This window comes from Netta rufina (assembly GCF_964035555.1).
Source record: "Netta rufina genome assembly, chromosome: 7".
Lineage (NCBI taxonomy): Eukaryota > Metazoa > Chordata > Aves > Anseriformes > Anatidae > Netta > Netta rufina.
Genome location: NC_140130.1, coordinates 32789618 through 32807459, shown reverse-complemented (window position 1 = coordinate 32807459; position 17842 = coordinate 32789618). Strand labels below are relative to the sequence as shown.

Below are 17842 nucleotides of genomic sequence, written 5' to 3'. Positions count from 1 at the left end.
AAGTGTTGATAAAGAAATTCTGTATCTTAAATGTTGTCTTCATCACATTGATGACTGAATGGGTGGTCACAAAATGCCCATATCAACCGCCCCACCTCCTGATGAAACTATAAATGATGTGGGAAGTTGATAGTGTGATGATCCAAGAGAAAAGGCGGTAATACTCCTCGGTCTCATACCAGTTAATTTTGGAAAGTTGCAAACTGCCACAGAAGTATATAAAGCCTTTAGTAGGCGATGAGCTGAGTTCTGTGTAAGGTGGGCCTTCTTTAATCCTCGGTCTCTGTGGTGATTGCACGTCCTTAGCACAACTACAAACACAAATGAGCATGAGCCTTCTCCTCAGAGTCTCTTAAAACTCCAGATATTGTTCTCTTCCTGAGATTTATGAACTCTTTTGAGGTTCAGGGCCAAATTCTTGGTGCCTGGCTCCTGGACAGTGCAACACCAACAGAAAGCTTCCCTCTGGGGGCAGCTGGAGGACATCCAGGCCCGTCCTCATCAGCGTGTTGGCCTCATTAGGCCTGCTGTGAGCTAAAACAGCTTTAGGAGCCACCAGGGCTAAATAGGGGGCAGATAAGTGTTTTAGAATCATTTTGGATACTTTCCTTGAGATATGTAAATCTGGATTAAGCTACCGTATCAAGACTTATTGGCAGATGATAATAAACATTCAGGTATTTATTACGCTTTGCTCTGGTTTGGAATCTAGTTTAGAAGTGTGTTAACAATGCATGGAAGTGCATAAATCTGCATCTGTGTTTCAAGATGCTCGTGAACTTGAATACATTGTGAAGCATTATTGAATTTTAAAATAGAACAAGGTGATTGCCTGGGCAATTTGACTCGTTTTATTATTTTAAATCTGAAAAGTAGGAATTATAAACTGAATGTCAACAAAGTGCTTATTTTTTGAAATACAATTCTACTTCTAATATACCCTTAATTTAATATTTAAACGTACATTTAATACACCCTTAAATTACCAGATTTTGGTGTGATCGGGACGTAGGTAGCATATGGTGTAGTTACTGATTCCAACCTTCAAACTTATTTTTTTATACTAACTTAGTTGTAAAGAAAACAGTTTCCAAACATCTGGCATTAAAAGAAAACTGAAGTGTTGATATTTCAGCTCAAATACTTTGGGGATACATTAATGTTAAGCAGTATGTTTTCCTAAACATGCAAGTGGACATTTGTGTACCTTTTAATCTGAGTTATTACCCTTAAAGCATAATAGTGAATCTGTTCTCACCAAGTATGAGAATAGCATTGAACATGAGCGGTTTTACTGAGCCACTGGCACAGACATGTGCATTTACATAGTTAATAGATGCAAAATCTGCATCTAGAATGACTGCAATAGAATTGCTAGTGTAATTTTGTTTTGTTTGATTTTGTATATTTAATAAACACGGACTTACTTGAGAAGAATTCCAATAATAGAAATTTAATATTTTGTGTAAATACAATAAAAGAGATATAATTTAACGTGAGGAATTTAAAAGCAAGTCATCGTGAAAAAGAGTATGTTGAAAGGATTCTCTTATTTGTAATAGTGTATGTGTTCAGGCAGTTATTATTCCCTGCAAAGCAGCTTGACAAAAATCCAATACATCTATCTATCTGGACATATCTTCTGTGTTATTCCTGCATTTGTTTAGTGTTCTTGTATTTGGATTCCTCTCCCGCTTTCTTATGTTTAGCGCAGTTCCCAAGAGGCACAAATGTGCTGAAGCCCAGAAACTGTGAATCTTGGTTTAGCGTTTCTTCTGGCAGCTAGCAGAACTAAAGCCTCTTTTTCACTTTCAAGTCTTAAGGTTGAGCAGATGAGCAGCAGATTTTATGGACAGTCATGTCAGTTCGCATTCGGCTTTCTGCAGGGCTGGAGTTTTTGGCTGTGATAGCAGGTGTGTTCGTGCGCTGTCGGGGAGGTGTGGTGCCTGGCTGCTTTATATCTTTTCACCTGGGGGACCGCTTTGCCACGGTGACAGCACGCGTGGTCTTTTTGCAGTGCAGATTTTTGTCTTATTGAGATTACTCCACTGTTACCAGGAGTGGCAGCAGTTCAGATGCCTGGCTTGCAAGCTCCTCCTGCTGAGGTGGGCATGAGGCGAAGGATGATGGTCTCGCACGGACCGGCTCCTTGGGGAGCACATAGAGGGACGCTGTGTACAAGTTCTCCTCTCCCAGCAAACAAAGAAGGCTTGTTTAACGACCACTTAGCTAACAAAGCTGACCTAAAATTAGAATGCTTATTTCAGGAATGAAAATTTACAGTGAAAATAAACATTTTTATGGGCAGTAGAAGAAAGTTCCTTTAGAGTGCACTACTTTGATGGACCAGATTTTTTGCACAGATACTTTTTTTCTGTATTTACTTCTAACACATGCTTGAAATACTGTGGCAAAGTGAGCCTTTTCAATTTTTTTTGTCTGCAGATGTAGGAGAGAGGCAGATTTGGACTTTCTGACAGTGGTGTGTTGCTTTCATTCCTGTTAGTGAGATGTGGGTACTTAAACACTGAGGTTTATTATTGCCTAATTTTTTCTCCTTCAAAATTTTAGGCTGAATAGTATCTTTTTGTGTGTGTTAAGAGTGCATTAGTTTGAATGTCATAAGTGATCCCACAGAAATTAATTTTTTTTTATTTTTTACTAATAAGCTTTCCTGTGCTGTTTTCTCTTCGTTGTCCTACAACTTCCCTCCTTTCACTCTTACTGTTGTACGATTATTTCTAACATCTATTTGTACAACTATTACTTGTTAAACTTGTTTCAGTTATGCAGCTTCTCAGACTTCAATGTACACATCTCTTTTTGTGGACCAAGTTCTGCACTTTGGCACACAGTGCCTGTCCCTCAGTTCTCCTCCTGCTCCCAGTTGCCCAGACTCCTGTAGGTTTTATCTGTAATCAATGTGTGGTGTCCTGCAGTCAGCTTGGCTAAAATGTATTACAGAGTTACCAAAGGTCCAGACTAAAATGCTTCATTTCCATACACAAAATTGAGATAAAAAGCCATTATATTCAAAACCAGAATTCAGCTGCCAGGGCCAGTCACGTGAAGTGCTACCAGAATTTTTCAGTTGGAAGAGTGGGATAAAACTATTGAAATATCTGCTCAGTGGTACGTAATGCCTAACCAGATGTGTCTGTTTCTGAGATTACTCGTTATCTGAATGATCTTGCTGAAAATAACCAACATTTGTGATATATGTATGCATTTGAGATTTTTTAGAAGTGTTGAAATGTAGATATTATTTGAATATTTAGGAAAGCAAATTTACTGGATATTGTGGATGTTTCAGTGTTAAACGGTTAAAGGTTAATTATTGGGCTCTTTGTAGGTTATTCTTTCTATTGCCGATTTCTCAAAAACATGCCAAGTGTACAATATATTGATAGAAAGCCTAAAAGGGAAAAAAATCCTTTACAGTTCCGGAATATCAGTTCAGAGTATTATTCCTTGTCCTTAGATGTATGTAAGCAAGAAGAAATTTAAAAAGCCAGTGTGGCCATTTTTAAAGTGACGTTGTTTTTCAACATGATTTAATTGCATAAGCAGTATAAATGTTTTTAAAGATCCTGCTTCGTGTAACGTTCATAGCATAGCTTAATCTAAAGCAAACATCTCGCATCTGAATTCTTAATTGGGACTGTATTTCAACTCATGAACATCAGTGTTTCGTAATTTGAAGAACTGTCAATTAGTCCAGTAATTTATTATGTCTTCAAATATTCCACGGGGTGAGTCAATAGCTGGGCACGAGGGTGAAATATGAAATTATGTACTCAGTACAAGGCTACCATCAGCCCCAGACTTTCCTGGGCACGTCTTGTTTTCTTGCCCTCAGAGTCTTGTCTGGAGAGATTTTTGGCAAGTCCTGTGTGTCTCTGGCTGGGTTTTTGGAAACCCCATTATAGGCAGAAGCAGGACTTTGGGAAAGTCTCATACAGAGGCACAATTCCCAGTGGTGATGTGAGCTTGGCCAGTGATAAAAGACAAAGATGAGGCTATGATGGGAGCAGACAGTGCTACACAGGTAGATCCTGTACAGAGCAGCAAGACCTTGGAGAGGCTTGGGGCTTTGGGGTGGTTGAGTGGGGATGAAGGGTTGAGTTTGGGAGCTGGTAGAAGAGAGAGTGTGGGAAAGCTTCACAGACAACTGTTGGAGGAGAGTGTTTGGAGAGGTGTTAGGAAAGATGGGGAAGGTTTGGATGCTGATGAGCATTGGTGCTTGCCAGGGGAAACAGCACAGGGTCTTGGAGGTAACCACAGAACACAACAGCTGTAATGGGGAGTTGGATTTGAAGATAGACAGATGGGCAAAGAATTGTCAAAAGGCTTAAATTCAGAGAAATTCATGGAGAGGAAAAAAAAAAACAAGCTCCTCTGCACCCCAGCAGCAAATAAGTTTATCTAGGAGCAGATGCGCTGAACTTGGGTTAAGCTGAAAGAGCAATGTGCATGTTGTGCATGCATAAACTGGGGAAACTGGAGACTTTATAGGTACCTCAAAATTAAATACTGTATCTTGCTCTATAATATACACACTTTTCTCTTGTTTAGCCCTTTAGAATCGTTAAGCGTCTTTATTGCTTTAAAAGGTGAAAAATAATTGCGTTGAAGTGAATTACGTGAGTAAGGATTGTGGGTTTGGTCCCTGCTTGTGTAAACATCACAAAAGATTCAAAAGGTAATTTGTGTAGTTTTACTTTTTGGTAGATCATAATCACAGCCAGTAGTTAAATATAGATAGATAGATAGATGCAGACACACACGCTGCCCTCACATCCACTTGTGTTGTACTGGTGAATATATATTTTTCAGGAAAATATTTTAAAACATGTTCAGTTTAAATTCTATCCATTTAATAATTTAACTCTAGGTTTGGATATTTGTATTTTTCTATTAAATGAGCATGATCTGTAGTATTTTTACTTTGATAACTAGAGAAGAGAAGACTCTTTGACAGGGCATTAATTTAGCTTTCTTCTGGAGTGTGTCTGGAAGCTGCATAGATAAATGCTTTACTCCTAGATATGACTTCAGCTAGTGAGGTATTAATGAATATTTAAAGCTATTTCATATCAACGTGACAATTTCGTGTATGCATGCTGTTTATGTCTGTGTAAAGCATGCATATGATACATTAGGTTGTGAAAGCATGTATATGATACATTAGGTTGTGTGTTTTGCCTTTGATTATTTCACTTTTTTATCTCTCACAGCTGCCAAAATAAACTCCTCTAGCGATAGACTTAAGTCAACATAGTTGGTGTGTCTCTAATGAAGCATTCCTCCTGAGGCCCCTATTCGGGTTTTATCTTTTTGTCATAGCTTTTCTTAATCTCTCGTTCCAACTTTAATGCTAGGCTCTCCTTAAGAATTCCTGCAGCAGATTTAAAGTAAACAAGTTCCATTCCAGTAATCATGATTTTTATTCCCCAAGACCTTTGGTTTTTGAAGTAAAAAGACAAAAAGCACTTAGATTTTTTTTTTTCACTCTACTATACTCGATATTTTTTGATGTGTTGAAAAAGTTGGGTAAAATTCAGAAAAGCTAATATTCATTAAATTTACAAGCTTAGCCCTTCTTTTGTATTGCTTTTCCCTCTTTGTCTTTAACCATGCTACTTTCGTTAGGATTCTGCAGTAATTTCTCTATAAGCAAGGCAGGTACTAACATCCAGCTTCACAACTGTGTCCATGTAATACTGTCTTGAACTTGTTCCCAAGTGGGTTTTTAATAGCAATTTCCAGTAAATAATGCTAACTGGTTTATACTTTTAAATTTGGAATTTATTAGTAAACAAGAGAGAGAAAATGGCAATATTTGAAGATATGCCATGTTTTAATACTCTTGGTGTCAGGCTGCAGAGTTCCAGGCAGGAGTGTACAGTGTGGTTTTCCTTTAAGTACCACCCCTTTCAACATCGCCTATTTTTGTATGCCAAACACAGAGTTTGCGTAGCAATATTGAAAGCTATACGTAGATTCAATAGCTTATTTTAATAAAATGCTGTTCTGTACAGCATGGATTAGCAGATAGAGCCTTTGTATGCAAGCACCTGGAAAGCAAGAAAAAGAAGAAAAACTCAAAATTTGACGCCAATTTTTTGTAACTTAATTTGCTTAGCTATCTACTTGGGATATTTCCCTTTAGTCCTCAGTTTCAAGTTTTCTTCATACTTGTCTGTCACTTAGATATTATTATTTCAGGTTTGGATAAACATTCGTACAATGTAGGTCAGTTCAGAATTAACAAACTTGCTGTTTCTGTCATCAAAAAGGTCTGGAGCCCAGGTTCAATAGCAGATGTAGACTGAATAGTGCTATTTATTGGTCTTAAAGGGACCATTTTACACTCTCGTGCACAATTGTCTCTGAACAGTGTGAAACACCATAAAAATATGCATTGTTTGAGCAGCATTATACCATAGCTCACATATTTCGTGCTATGATTTATAGTTATCACTTGACATCTCCGAAGTGAAAGGGCAAAGTTGAATTGCGTATATAATCCTCCCAGCTCAAACCTACTAGAAAAATCATAAAAGAGACTTTCCCAATGCTTCTATTGTAGCAGCTAGAAACTCACACAAATTCAGTCTGGTAGCATTCGTTGCTTAGATTAAGCTGAAACCTAAGAACTATAAATGTTAAACTTGTTTGTTTTTGTGTATGCATGCATCCATCTGTCTGTCTTAGCAAGAAAAATAGAACAGGTATGGGGTAGGACTAGGCACAGAAATTTAATGGTTTGTGTCCAAGTTCAGGAATATTCTTGGGCACTAGGTAGCCATTGGCCTGAGTAAATCTCAAAATTCAAAGAACATGAGCAATAAAAGACTGACAACGTATCTGTAACTTATCTTTTTACATGTATGCATTTAAATATGTGATTGGGAGATGCTAAAAGTATAGTTTTTAGTCATGTAATTTCTCAACACACAGGTTGTGCAAGCCTAATCACCGGCTTTGTTTCAGATATAGTGAAGTTCGCCATTTTAATGTAGTTGCTCCAATATAAGGGCCTTATTTCAGATAGAGCGGCCCAGATGCTGGCTATGGAGGGCCGCACCACAGGCCCAGGCCTCCTGAGCACACCGATTGCTATTAATTCTGGCTTCTGTCTCATTGATTAATATGGTGGTGTTGGAGAGGCTAATGGGATCTGTTTAATATTTGAGTATGGCCGTAGATACACGCTATCTAATGCAGCACTTCACTAGCTTCTCAGGCTGGCCTGCTATCGCCTTTGTGTGTCGATGTGCAGCGGTTCACGGCTTGGGCCTTGTCACAAAGACATCCACAGCTCCCTCAGCTTCTTGTACACAGCAGGTGGAGGGAAGGATAGCACCAGCATATAAAAGAAGTCAGAAGAGCTGGATAGAGTCAGCGACTGAAGGGGAAAAGAAATCTGTCCCAAATCTTCCCCTTTTTCCTCAACGGAAAGCAGTCGTTTCTCTATCAGTCCATGACCCTCTTCAGAGACCTTCTGGCTATTTGCCAGTATCAAAAGCAACCTAGGGAGTGTTAAATGTTTCAGGTTATTTTTGTGACAGAGGACAACACAAAAGCAGCTATTTAGAGTGTATGCTGAGTTACGAAGATAAGAAAATCCAATTTGCAAGATTCCTAGAAATAACGTTTTAGGAAAGCAAAGAAATTACAATATTTTCTGAAACTAACTTGAACAGGGGAATAAAAGTACTCCTTTAGTTGTGCTGTGCAGACCACCTTAGGCAAATACAATTTGGAGGTTTACCTTAAGTCTGAGTGAAATGTAAGATAATTTTAATTTCATTCAATTTTTGTGGTGTATTAGAAGGACGCAGACAATTAAAGGCCAAAACCCAGCTTGATAGCTGTATGAATCTGAGCTCTCTTTTGGTCCTTTATCTTAATCTGTTTTGCACTTACCTTCCTCATATATTTTATTTACTCAAGGGACATCATGAAAACCTCTTGAAACATGGAAAATGTTTATATAAATGAGTGAAGAACAGTTAAGTGTGAATAGGCTATCAATATTTGTAAGAAATGATTTGTTTTTTACTAGCTGTAGGAACCATAGCTATTTTCTGTTTGGAAACAGTTTATCATTAGTTATTTTTTGCTAATGCTTTGTGTTAAACTGGGAAATAAACAGAAAAGAGCTGAAAGTTGGCAATGATACCATTGCTTTGGTCAGTCAGTTTAAAGACAGCTGGGTCGTATTTAACATCGAAATAAGGAAAAGAAAAAAAAAAAGGTGATGTCATAGCAAATTAACTAATCTAAGTAATTGTTGGTTTGAATTTCTATTTGAAATACAACTTGAAATGTTTACATTTCAGCTACAGGAAGCCAAACAATGTAGAAGGTGAGCATTTCCTCTATGGGTTTCTGTGTAAGAGATGCGTTAGGAAGCATGTCAGTAGAAGAATGAGAATCAGCACATCTTTTTGAACAGGAAAGAATAATTCCCTTACACTTCATCCTAGAATTAGTGTAAGTTTTATAGGCTACAAAATCAATTTTGGTTATTATGAATGACGTCCTTTGCTTATCAAAGAATAATGCACTGTAATCCTCAAAGGTGGCTAAGCTCCCAGGAGCGTAACACTTGGGTCCTAAAAGTTCTGATTGCATAATTATTTCAAAGCTTGCAGTTTGGATCAAATCAGCTCATCTGATTCTGTTACTGGAGTGTCAGGGAAGCGTTTGCACGTGCAATCGTAGATTTCATTTTGGTTAAATCCAAATTGTTACTTATCCATAGAGTTATCCACAAACTATACATTTGCTGATTTAACTCCTTTTTGATGCATGCTAAAGAACAGAGTGGTGACTATGAGGTTGGAGAAAGCTGTGCAGGTTGCTCTTTTTTTTTTGTTTGTTTGTTTTTGGTTTGTTTTCTTCGTAAGTCTTTCATTCCTACCTTTACACACATGGGATGCCCAGGAGTGACTGCTGAGGGCTGGAAGCACAACTGGCTTCAGATGTCCAGCTCTTCATCCCTGCTGGCTCCAGCACAGCCCAGACACAGCCTGTGAAAACACAGAGGTTAGAGTTACTCACAAAGTGCTCTCCTGGGGATCGAGAAAGTCCAGTTCTGTTTGTGCAATGAAATCAGGGAGCAAGGGTCTGCTGTCGTGCTTTGCTGATGGGATTCCGGCGGGGTTGTCTTTCAGCAAAAAGACCGAATTTAATAAACCTGCAGCCCAACTCACCCTTTCTCATGTTGTGCTGCACAGCTCTAACGGATTGCTGTTGATAATTTGGAATTATTTTGTTTATGTAGTCTGAGAGCTTCTTTTTCAGCAGCTGACTGGAAATTGAGATGAAGGCAGTCTTAATTTACTTTTAATAAAAGATCAATGGGTTTATTGTGGAAAAAATAGAATACAGATGTAAACTGCACTTGATAAAAGAATTAAATGTGTGTTTAACCTTCCCTTCTTGTTTTTTCAATGCTACTGGTGCTTGACCTTTTTTTGTTTTTGAGACTATTCTCTTTCTTGGTAGTTTTACATTTTAAGTTTTACTCAGACTACAAAAACAAACTCTGCTGATGTTTTTCATCTCAAATGCTTACCAAATCCCTCAGATTTTACAAAATATTTAAAAAGTAATCTCCAGACTTAAGTCTCATTAAAACCTTTGCCCTTCCTGTGGGACAAAAGTTCAGAAGAAGATTTTGATTTGGAAACTGTAAAACAAAAAATATCATGGTGTGAAGTATTAATTTAGACTTGGCAGCTGTGCTGTAAAATTTATTTCCAGAAGTTTTGAATTAAAATGGAGCATATCTAGTAGTATGAGGGAAAGCACCTAAAGTTTTCTTCTTTCATAAGAGTGCTGCAAATATCAGTGAAAATAGTTTTAGAGCTGTTTTTATTAAATAGCCTGTCATATATATATATATATATATATATATATATATTGCAATGAGTTGACTTGGTAGAAGAAACCACATACTCAGGATTTCCTTAACCATACTACTTTTTAGTATGCTTTTTTAATGAAACCATTTGATTGATCCTTATAAAGATGCATTTTTCTCTGTTGTTTTTCTTTACACCTTTATTTTACCTTGTGCTCTCCTGCTTCTTGAGCAATGTGACCTGGGTGTTATCCCTTTGTGGCCTTTTTCCCATGTTTCAAACGAGACAGGGCAAAATTAGAAAGAGGTCAAAATAACTAGGTGACTAAATGTATGGAGCAGCATATGTCAGAGGAATGAGTAATGAATTTAGGTCCCTACTGACCTGTACATCTGTAAAATCATGCGTGGCATGTTGATAAGGCAATGCTTTTCACTTATTCGTGCCACAGTGGTGGTGATCATCATCAAGGGGAACTGCAGCTTGCAGGTGGAAGTAAATAGCAGCAATTCAGGGTTGTTAAATGCCTGGCAAAATGCATTGTTACTGAAGTTACCTGGTTATGAAAGTATCTGTTTCACATATTGTTGGAGGTCAAGAGAGTATTGGCAAAGTAATACTATAAGCTTGTATTACTGTTTTGTTCTTCCCTGAGTATTTTCTATTCACCGCTGTCAGAGGGAGGGTTTTTGGCTATTTCACAAATGCCTGGTGTGCTCTGTAGGGGCTGTTTTTGGATATCCATGAGAATTTTAAACAGCATCAAAAACGGTGAAATTTTAGGCAAGTGTATTTTATTTCCAGAAACACTTAAAAATAGTACGTTGTCCATCTTGTTGGATATTTCTCTACAAAGAATAGGTGAATGGGAAAAAATGTAGAGTTGTATATTGGCAGAGTGCATTTCATCAGCAGCTTGTAGTGGATTTAAGAAGCTGAACCACGAGAGAAGTGCTTAGGGATGGCCTGTAAGACGATCCTTTCTGTTGAAAATCTTGTAGATAAGAATTCCCAAGATGATCTGGGCAATATAAACAGTGCTACTGTGCAAGGGATTTTATATTGTGAGATAAACGCAAAATGTTTTCAATTGTGGGTTTTTACTGTGGACTGAACTACTTCTGAAATGCATGCTAATTCAATCTGAAGTAATGATTTTCAAAAATAGTTTTGCAAATCTTATGAAGTTCTTCTACTGTGATAAATAGCTCTGCAATTGGTCATCCCCTTTCCAGTGTCGGTTTCTGTTGGGTGTGTGCTACACATTGGTAGTTTTAAGAATAAGATGCAATATAAATAGTACTCTTACAGTCAGTTTCTGTTGACAGTGTAATCATTGGAGTCAATAATGAAATGTGAACGTGTCCCTTTTTCTTGAAGTACAAGTACTCCTGTACGTGACGGATAATCTGGCTGGACTCTCACATTCAAATATTTCACAGTCCAAGAATAAAGGGATGAAAAAAAAAAAAGATGGATTCATGGTCATTTATTTTCATGTTGAGCCTTAACATCTTCAAAGAAGAAAATAAAATTGGAATAAGCACTTACAGGACAAAAAAAAAAGAAAAAAAAAGGAGCAAGAACCTTAGAAATTATTGCATTTGATTTAGCAGTTTCTGTGGATTCCCTTTTTAATTATGTCAATATAGAGACTTCCCCAACACTTGATTGGGATATTCACCCTTGTGTGTGTCTGGGTTCCCACTTCCTCTGCTGGATGATTCATGGGATGTGGGTTCAACCAGTAGAGTAAATAAGGTACAAAAAAAAAAAAAAAAAGCGGAAGGATATTGAAGAGCATCAATGGAAACCTCAGAACTATTTACTCCTCTTTCCATCCTCAGTAGGGAATTATGATCTCCAAATAAAAACTGAATCTACTTTCATGGATTGGATAATCCTTTTTCCCATGCCTGTTTTGCTCAGTGCTAACGAAGCTTTTTGTTACAGCCAATTCAGGCATGCTGCAATGCAGTTAGTTTTACACATCATATTTGTGATAGAAAATGATGCTGTAGAAGTGGGAAACATAGAAAGGAGGTATGATTGTGCACCTGTGGGATTCACAGATGGGGTGTCATTTAGGAAATCCACAAGTAATTATGTTTAATGTTGTAATATCTGACTGAAAAGGCTTATCTTTCCCTTATCCTTAATTTGTTTCACCTGAGTAATGGTGACTAAATGTGTTCGTAGGCATTGCATTCCCATTCCTTTCAAGGGTTTCTGTTTTGGGAGCACAACACCTCAAAGTGGCATGTGCCAGCCAGATCCCTTCTCTGGTTTAGAGAACTTTTGGATGCCTTGAGGCTTCGGCTTGTGCGTGGAGCCAGAGGAATTTTGTTTTAACTTCATGTGGAAATTCGAAGCAAACGGATCACAGAGGAGTGGATGGTGACTGGAGAGAAGGGGTCGCTCCGGGTGAGTTAGCTTGAGCTTGTGCTGAAGAAAAGGGATGAAACAGAGTGTCCAAGCATTCGTGAGGACCCACCAGGGAACTGACAGGGTTCAACATAGAGCTTCCCCCCCACCCATACAGGCAGTTGTGATTTCTATCAGACATAATACTTCTTACTCGGCAATTTAAAGTTGATGGGATAATGACAAAAAGTTCGTTCTCTTACTGTAAATAGCGTCGAGAGTCGGACAGGCAGAGAACAAAAAGCAGCTGGAATCTCTGTAAACATTCACAAATGCTGCTCCTGATTCTCCAAAGTGACATGTTGTTGTGTAAGCGTATGTATAAAAGGATTGCAGAGCTTGTGGACACCACATTTTAAAGCACAGCTTTATCACCAGACTGGGCACAGGCTTTGTATCAGCTCCTGCTCAAACACCGGTCAGCTGCACTCCAGACCGCTCTGCCTTGTTCATGGGTGTTGAAAAAAATCATCTGCTTCTCTTTAGTACTTGGCAAAGATTCAAACTGCTCCTATGAAGATCATCATCCTCATTACCTATTTAAAGTCATTGAAATGAAGAACTCTTAATTGCATCAAGTGCAGTGTGACTTAAGATAACCTCCAGTATTTTTCAACTGTTGCTTCAAGACCTGCATAACTGAAATCCTCAGACATTTGCATCCTATCGACCGTATATCTGTTTTTAAGTTGATATCTGTAGTGAATTTCCATTTTGAAAATTAATTAAATATTTCCACCATATGGCTGTGGAGGTTGAGAGGGAATGGATTAAATGAGTAATTGGTCAAAGATAGGTTTTTGACTTAAGTTATAGGACAACGAGTAATCTTATTTTAAATCAGCCAAAGATTTGATTAGAGGAGGTCATTGTTGCTGAGGTGGTGATTTTCTGTGTAGCAGAAGGTGAAAAAAACATTGCTGTTTAGTTTCTGGGAATGTCTGCAAAGAATACCTGTTTAATAAGTCAACAACAATGGTAGAATTTCACTAATCATTATCTGTAAGCTCTTCCAGAAAAATTTCTATGAATTAAAAGGAAAACATTGCTATTTAAGGGGCAGTGAACAAAATGCTCCATCACTAGTGTAGCATAAATAGTATCCTGCTTACTGTGAAATGTTCTTTTTCTGTTAGGAAGGTGGTTTTTTTTCTGTTACTAGAATAAAGAACACTTGCAGCAAGCTGCTTTTTGAGGTGCCGAGTTTTCTAGTGTCAGCACCGGTTCAACAGGACTCTAGAGGATAACTTTAAATACAAAGTTTCAGTAAGCAAAGCCAACATTTCTCAATTTCATCTTGGACACTGTAAAATGTATTATCTTAATTTTACATTTCTTTTCAGGCACCAAGGTTAAGTTTGTATTCCTGAGTTTATGCAGAAATTACTAAAGGATAAGCCTGTGTTTACACTGAGGCTGTTTCTGGCTCGTTTTGCTTAGATTAGGTTAAAACTATTCCTTGTTCATAGGAAAATCTGGAAACTTGTAGCCAGGATGTCCTTGTGCCATTGATATGACTACTAATCTTCTTTCCTTTTCTCCTTTCTAGGGTCAGTACAGGCCCTCTGACTTGTTGTGCCCGGAGACGTACGTCTGGACGCCCATTGAGCAATGTCTCCCCCTGCTCGAGCTTTCCAAATACTCTCGTTTCAACCAGGATGCAAAAGCAGGTAAGTTCACAAGTAATGATAAATAAATTGCCTGTCTCGTTTTTGCAATGTGTTGGTATCATCTGCTGCTGAGATGTTATAGAAATGTTATATTTAATGGGAAAAAACAGTCTGAAATTCACAACTCCTTCTGCAAGCATTAACAAATAGGTAGTTTTGTCTTTGAACATATTCAATACAATTTTTAAGTCCATTCTGTTTTACAGATTGTATGTAGTTCAAGATTGACGTATGTTGGTGTTTTTCAGGAAATTGTTATTTGGTGTGTGAACAAAAATGATCAAATAATTATTCCTTCCTTAGATTCTAGCCTGATGAAGGTACAAAGAAAGGAAGTTAGAACCAGTACAGGAAGGTGAAAGGGCTGGAGGACCTTAAAGGCATCAGGTGCTTTTGTGAAGAAACAAACTGCCGAATTCAGCTTAACAATCTGTCTGAGATTTGGAAGAATGCAACAAACAGTAAAAACACCTTAAGCGTCTTGAATTAGATGGGACATAATTTTTATATTCTGTAGCAGAGTTACTTAGTGATTTGCCAGCATAGAACAGTGAAAAATATTACAAAAGTCAGGTCAGATGCACTGCTACAGATACTGGTTTAAAAGTTCTAGTAGCAGGATTTATGCCAGGTGTCCTGTACAAATAGATAATGTTCCTCAGTGACTGTACAGGTAGCCATGTGGTGTGGGAAATAGCCTAGGGAATGCGCTTGGGTGCGCTTCAAAAAGACCATTTATCACCGTGGGAAAAGCTGGTACATCATGTCCTCATCAGCTAGAATTGTCATTAGATTGGTGAGAGGAAATAAAAAGAAAATTAGAGGTAGGAGGAAGAAGGGAAGTGGTTATGGAGGGCAGTGGTGGTGTTAAAGTTATTCTCGTTATGCTGGAGGAAAAGAAGTGCATTCATTGGAGCCCAGGAGTGACAATAAGACTACTGTGTTTGAAGGTGTTAACCCCATACAAGCGAAGGGGCGTCATCATCTTCTTGATTCTGCAAAATTCCTGTGGGATCCCACACATTCAGAAACGGCAGGATATAAAACTCTGCATCATTATCAGCACAAAATGTCTCACTCCAGACACTACTGGAGCTGTGACTTACGTCCTGCGGTTTAAGGAAATTGAAACATAGCTACATGTTGAAGTGTGCAAGACCTGCTGAGAGCTTATAGCCATTTGAGGTTTCAAGAGTTGCTGGTTCTAAGGAAGCTATTTCTCAACAGTAAAATCAGTTTCCTTCTTATTTCTTTTCTCTCTACAATAGTCAGCAATATGAGTTTAATTAAGTTACTGCGAATTACAAAAACAGCAATAGAAATGATGATGTGCTTTATTCCTCGTGAATAGCTTTCTATAATGCAGCCTATAATTACGTCAGTTAAGTAGGTCGTGATTTATCGGCAGTGGGACTTCCTATTTAGAAACTCAGGGCAGTAACCAGATCCAGTAAACAACTGGGAGAAATGGTGTGACTTGTGTTGTTGTCTGGGGCAATAAAACAGCCAGTGGAAATGGTCATCTTTTAATGTGATCTGCAATGTCAGAAAATTCTTGAAACACGACCTCATGCTAGTTTGTTCAGCAAGTTTGGCAATTTTCAAACTCCTTTTTCCTCCCTTGAACTAAAGTTACCTAATAAATTTACCAATTGCAGGTTGTGAAAGTGCATTATGTTGACAAAAAGTAGTGAAAATTTTTCTAAAGCACCAGAAAATATTCATCAGCATTTACAGAGGATTCTGCCTGTTCTGCATTATGTGGTTGTCCTGTGCTTGAACATTTTCAAAGGGTTTTAGAGTGTATTGTTTTCCACCCCCTTCTCCTCTGACGTCTAATACTTTTGTTAACTGCTGGAGAATGAAGAAGAGAGGAGAGATGAACTAAACAAAGTTCTTAACTCTTTATACTACAGAGATAAGTCTAAAAAAGTGTCTAACATTAAATAACCAAATAAAGCAACTGCAGACACTGTAATAATTTTTTTTTTCGTGTTACTATTTAGGGTGGCAAATCATGGGTGCCTGATGGCTGAAATAGATCCAACTCTTTACTTCTGGCCAGTGTAATGAGATTCAACCTTACTTAACCTCAGAACACTGCAGTCGTACAGAGAAAACGATGAGTTCTTGTGCCAGCAAGCTCTCAGATTTAATATTTAAACAAGCTATGCTGGTAGTCATTTTATGTGCAGTTCATAACATGTATTAAAAAACATCAGTGACTTTAGGGAGAAAAAAAATGCATAGCAATGCTCCAACAGCATTCATGGGTAAAAGGTCACATTTGTCAAATATTCTTGCTTTTGTAATATTGGCAGAACTGGTAATTTACATGTCTTAAACAGAACAGATTTTTCATTTCTTTTGTCTGCTGAGTTTGAAAAATTCAGGAGACCTGGCATCATCTGATAAATGACAGAGGTTTGCTGAGGTTCTGATGCGTTTATCATTAAGCAGCTACCGGTCCCTTACTTACAAATAAACCAGCAGTTAGTGAGGTGGGGTAGTGACAGAGAGTTTGGATAGTGATGAGTTCCAAAAATCGAGATTATGCTAAACTGCATTTTCTTGAAGTGGTTATATGGGTCCTTCTCTTTATGGTAAGGATTGAACGTATATGAAATGCATCTGTAAATGCAAACTGAGTTGTGTTGAAGATAAAAGAACTGAATTAAAAGATTGCTCTGCAGAAAAGTACTCGTCAGTGACTTGGACAGTATTTCACAACCGATGTCCAAAATTCAGCCACATGATAGCATGCTGCTAAAGTATTCTTGGCCATGGTCAGTCTTTCACACTAGTCAACTGCCTCCTTGCAAAACAGGTCTTCATCGGTTTACTTTGTTCCTTTCACTAGCAGTTATGTCTATGAAGCAAATACAGTTTGCAAAGAATTATAAATAATTTACTTGATATCTCAGCATAGTTTTATCCTTCTGACTTCTATCTTTCTGATTCCAACCCACTGGCATCTTTTTTTTCTAACTTTTTTTTTTTTTTTTTTTTTTTAACCCAAGTGAAAAAGCTGTGCTTGACCTGGGTCACAAGGCATGGCCTTGCTTGGAGCAGAAGCTTTGAGTAGTGCTGATCAAAGGGGATTTTAATGTGTTTTGTTTTGTTTTTATCTTGACAGGTTTGTTTGCTGAAGCTAATAATTGGCAAAGCTAATATGTATCTGTTCAACTTACTGTACATCTAATAGCAGAATGGAATTAAAATGTATATCAAATATTTTAATTAAAATTAAAGTCATTTCTTCAGTGTTGATACTTACACATGATCCAGATGGACATAGACTACTCCGTGTTGTCTGTACAAATTCTTAGAGAGAAGATGCTTTCTGCTCTAGAGAGTATAGTCTAACATGAAATACGAAGGATGCTAAAAGATGGTATTAGGAAATGGAGAAACAACTCTAATTGGTGTGGTGGATTAATCAAGCATCAACAGCCTAAGCTATATTATATTTTTGTAAGTGCTATGAGGAAGGAGAGTTTTGAGGAGGGATCTAGGGAAATACATTAGTTATCTTCTGGAGTTTGTGGAGAAATCTCTCCCAGCATGAGAGCTGTGGGAGAAATGAAGCAGGGAGTATGGGGAGATGCAAAGGAGCTTCCTTTGAGAAGAGAGAAAACTGGTCTGAGGTGCCAGGTCCTGCAGTCAGGCAAAGGCAGAACTTGCATCGCCAGCTGTTGATGACTGAACACGTGAGGTTGAAACAGACTATTGAAAAATATTTTCCTCTTCTTCAAAAGTACATCTTTCCCACATATTGTAGCTACTAACTCCATTTTTTAACAGATTTACAGCATTGTTATTCTGCTGCACATAATAAGCTTGAGCAGTAGAAGACAAACAACATTCCAA

General features: G+C 37.9%; 1 protein-coding gene across 4 annotated transcripts in view; it reads left to right on the top strand.

Moving 5' to 3' along the window:
* ATE1 (arginyltransferase 1) overlaps positions 1–17842 on the top strand; it is an 84950-nt gene that overhangs the window by 49755 nt on the left and 17353 nt on the right. For all 4 annotated transcript variants that reach the window (XM_084290027.1, XM_084290026.1, XM_084290025.1 and 1 more), the window contains one exon: positions 13852–13972. In XM_084290027.1, coding sequence (XP_084146153.1) covers positions 13852–13972 — 121 coding nt within the window. The remainder of the gene's footprint in view (positions 1–13851; positions 13973–17842) is intronic.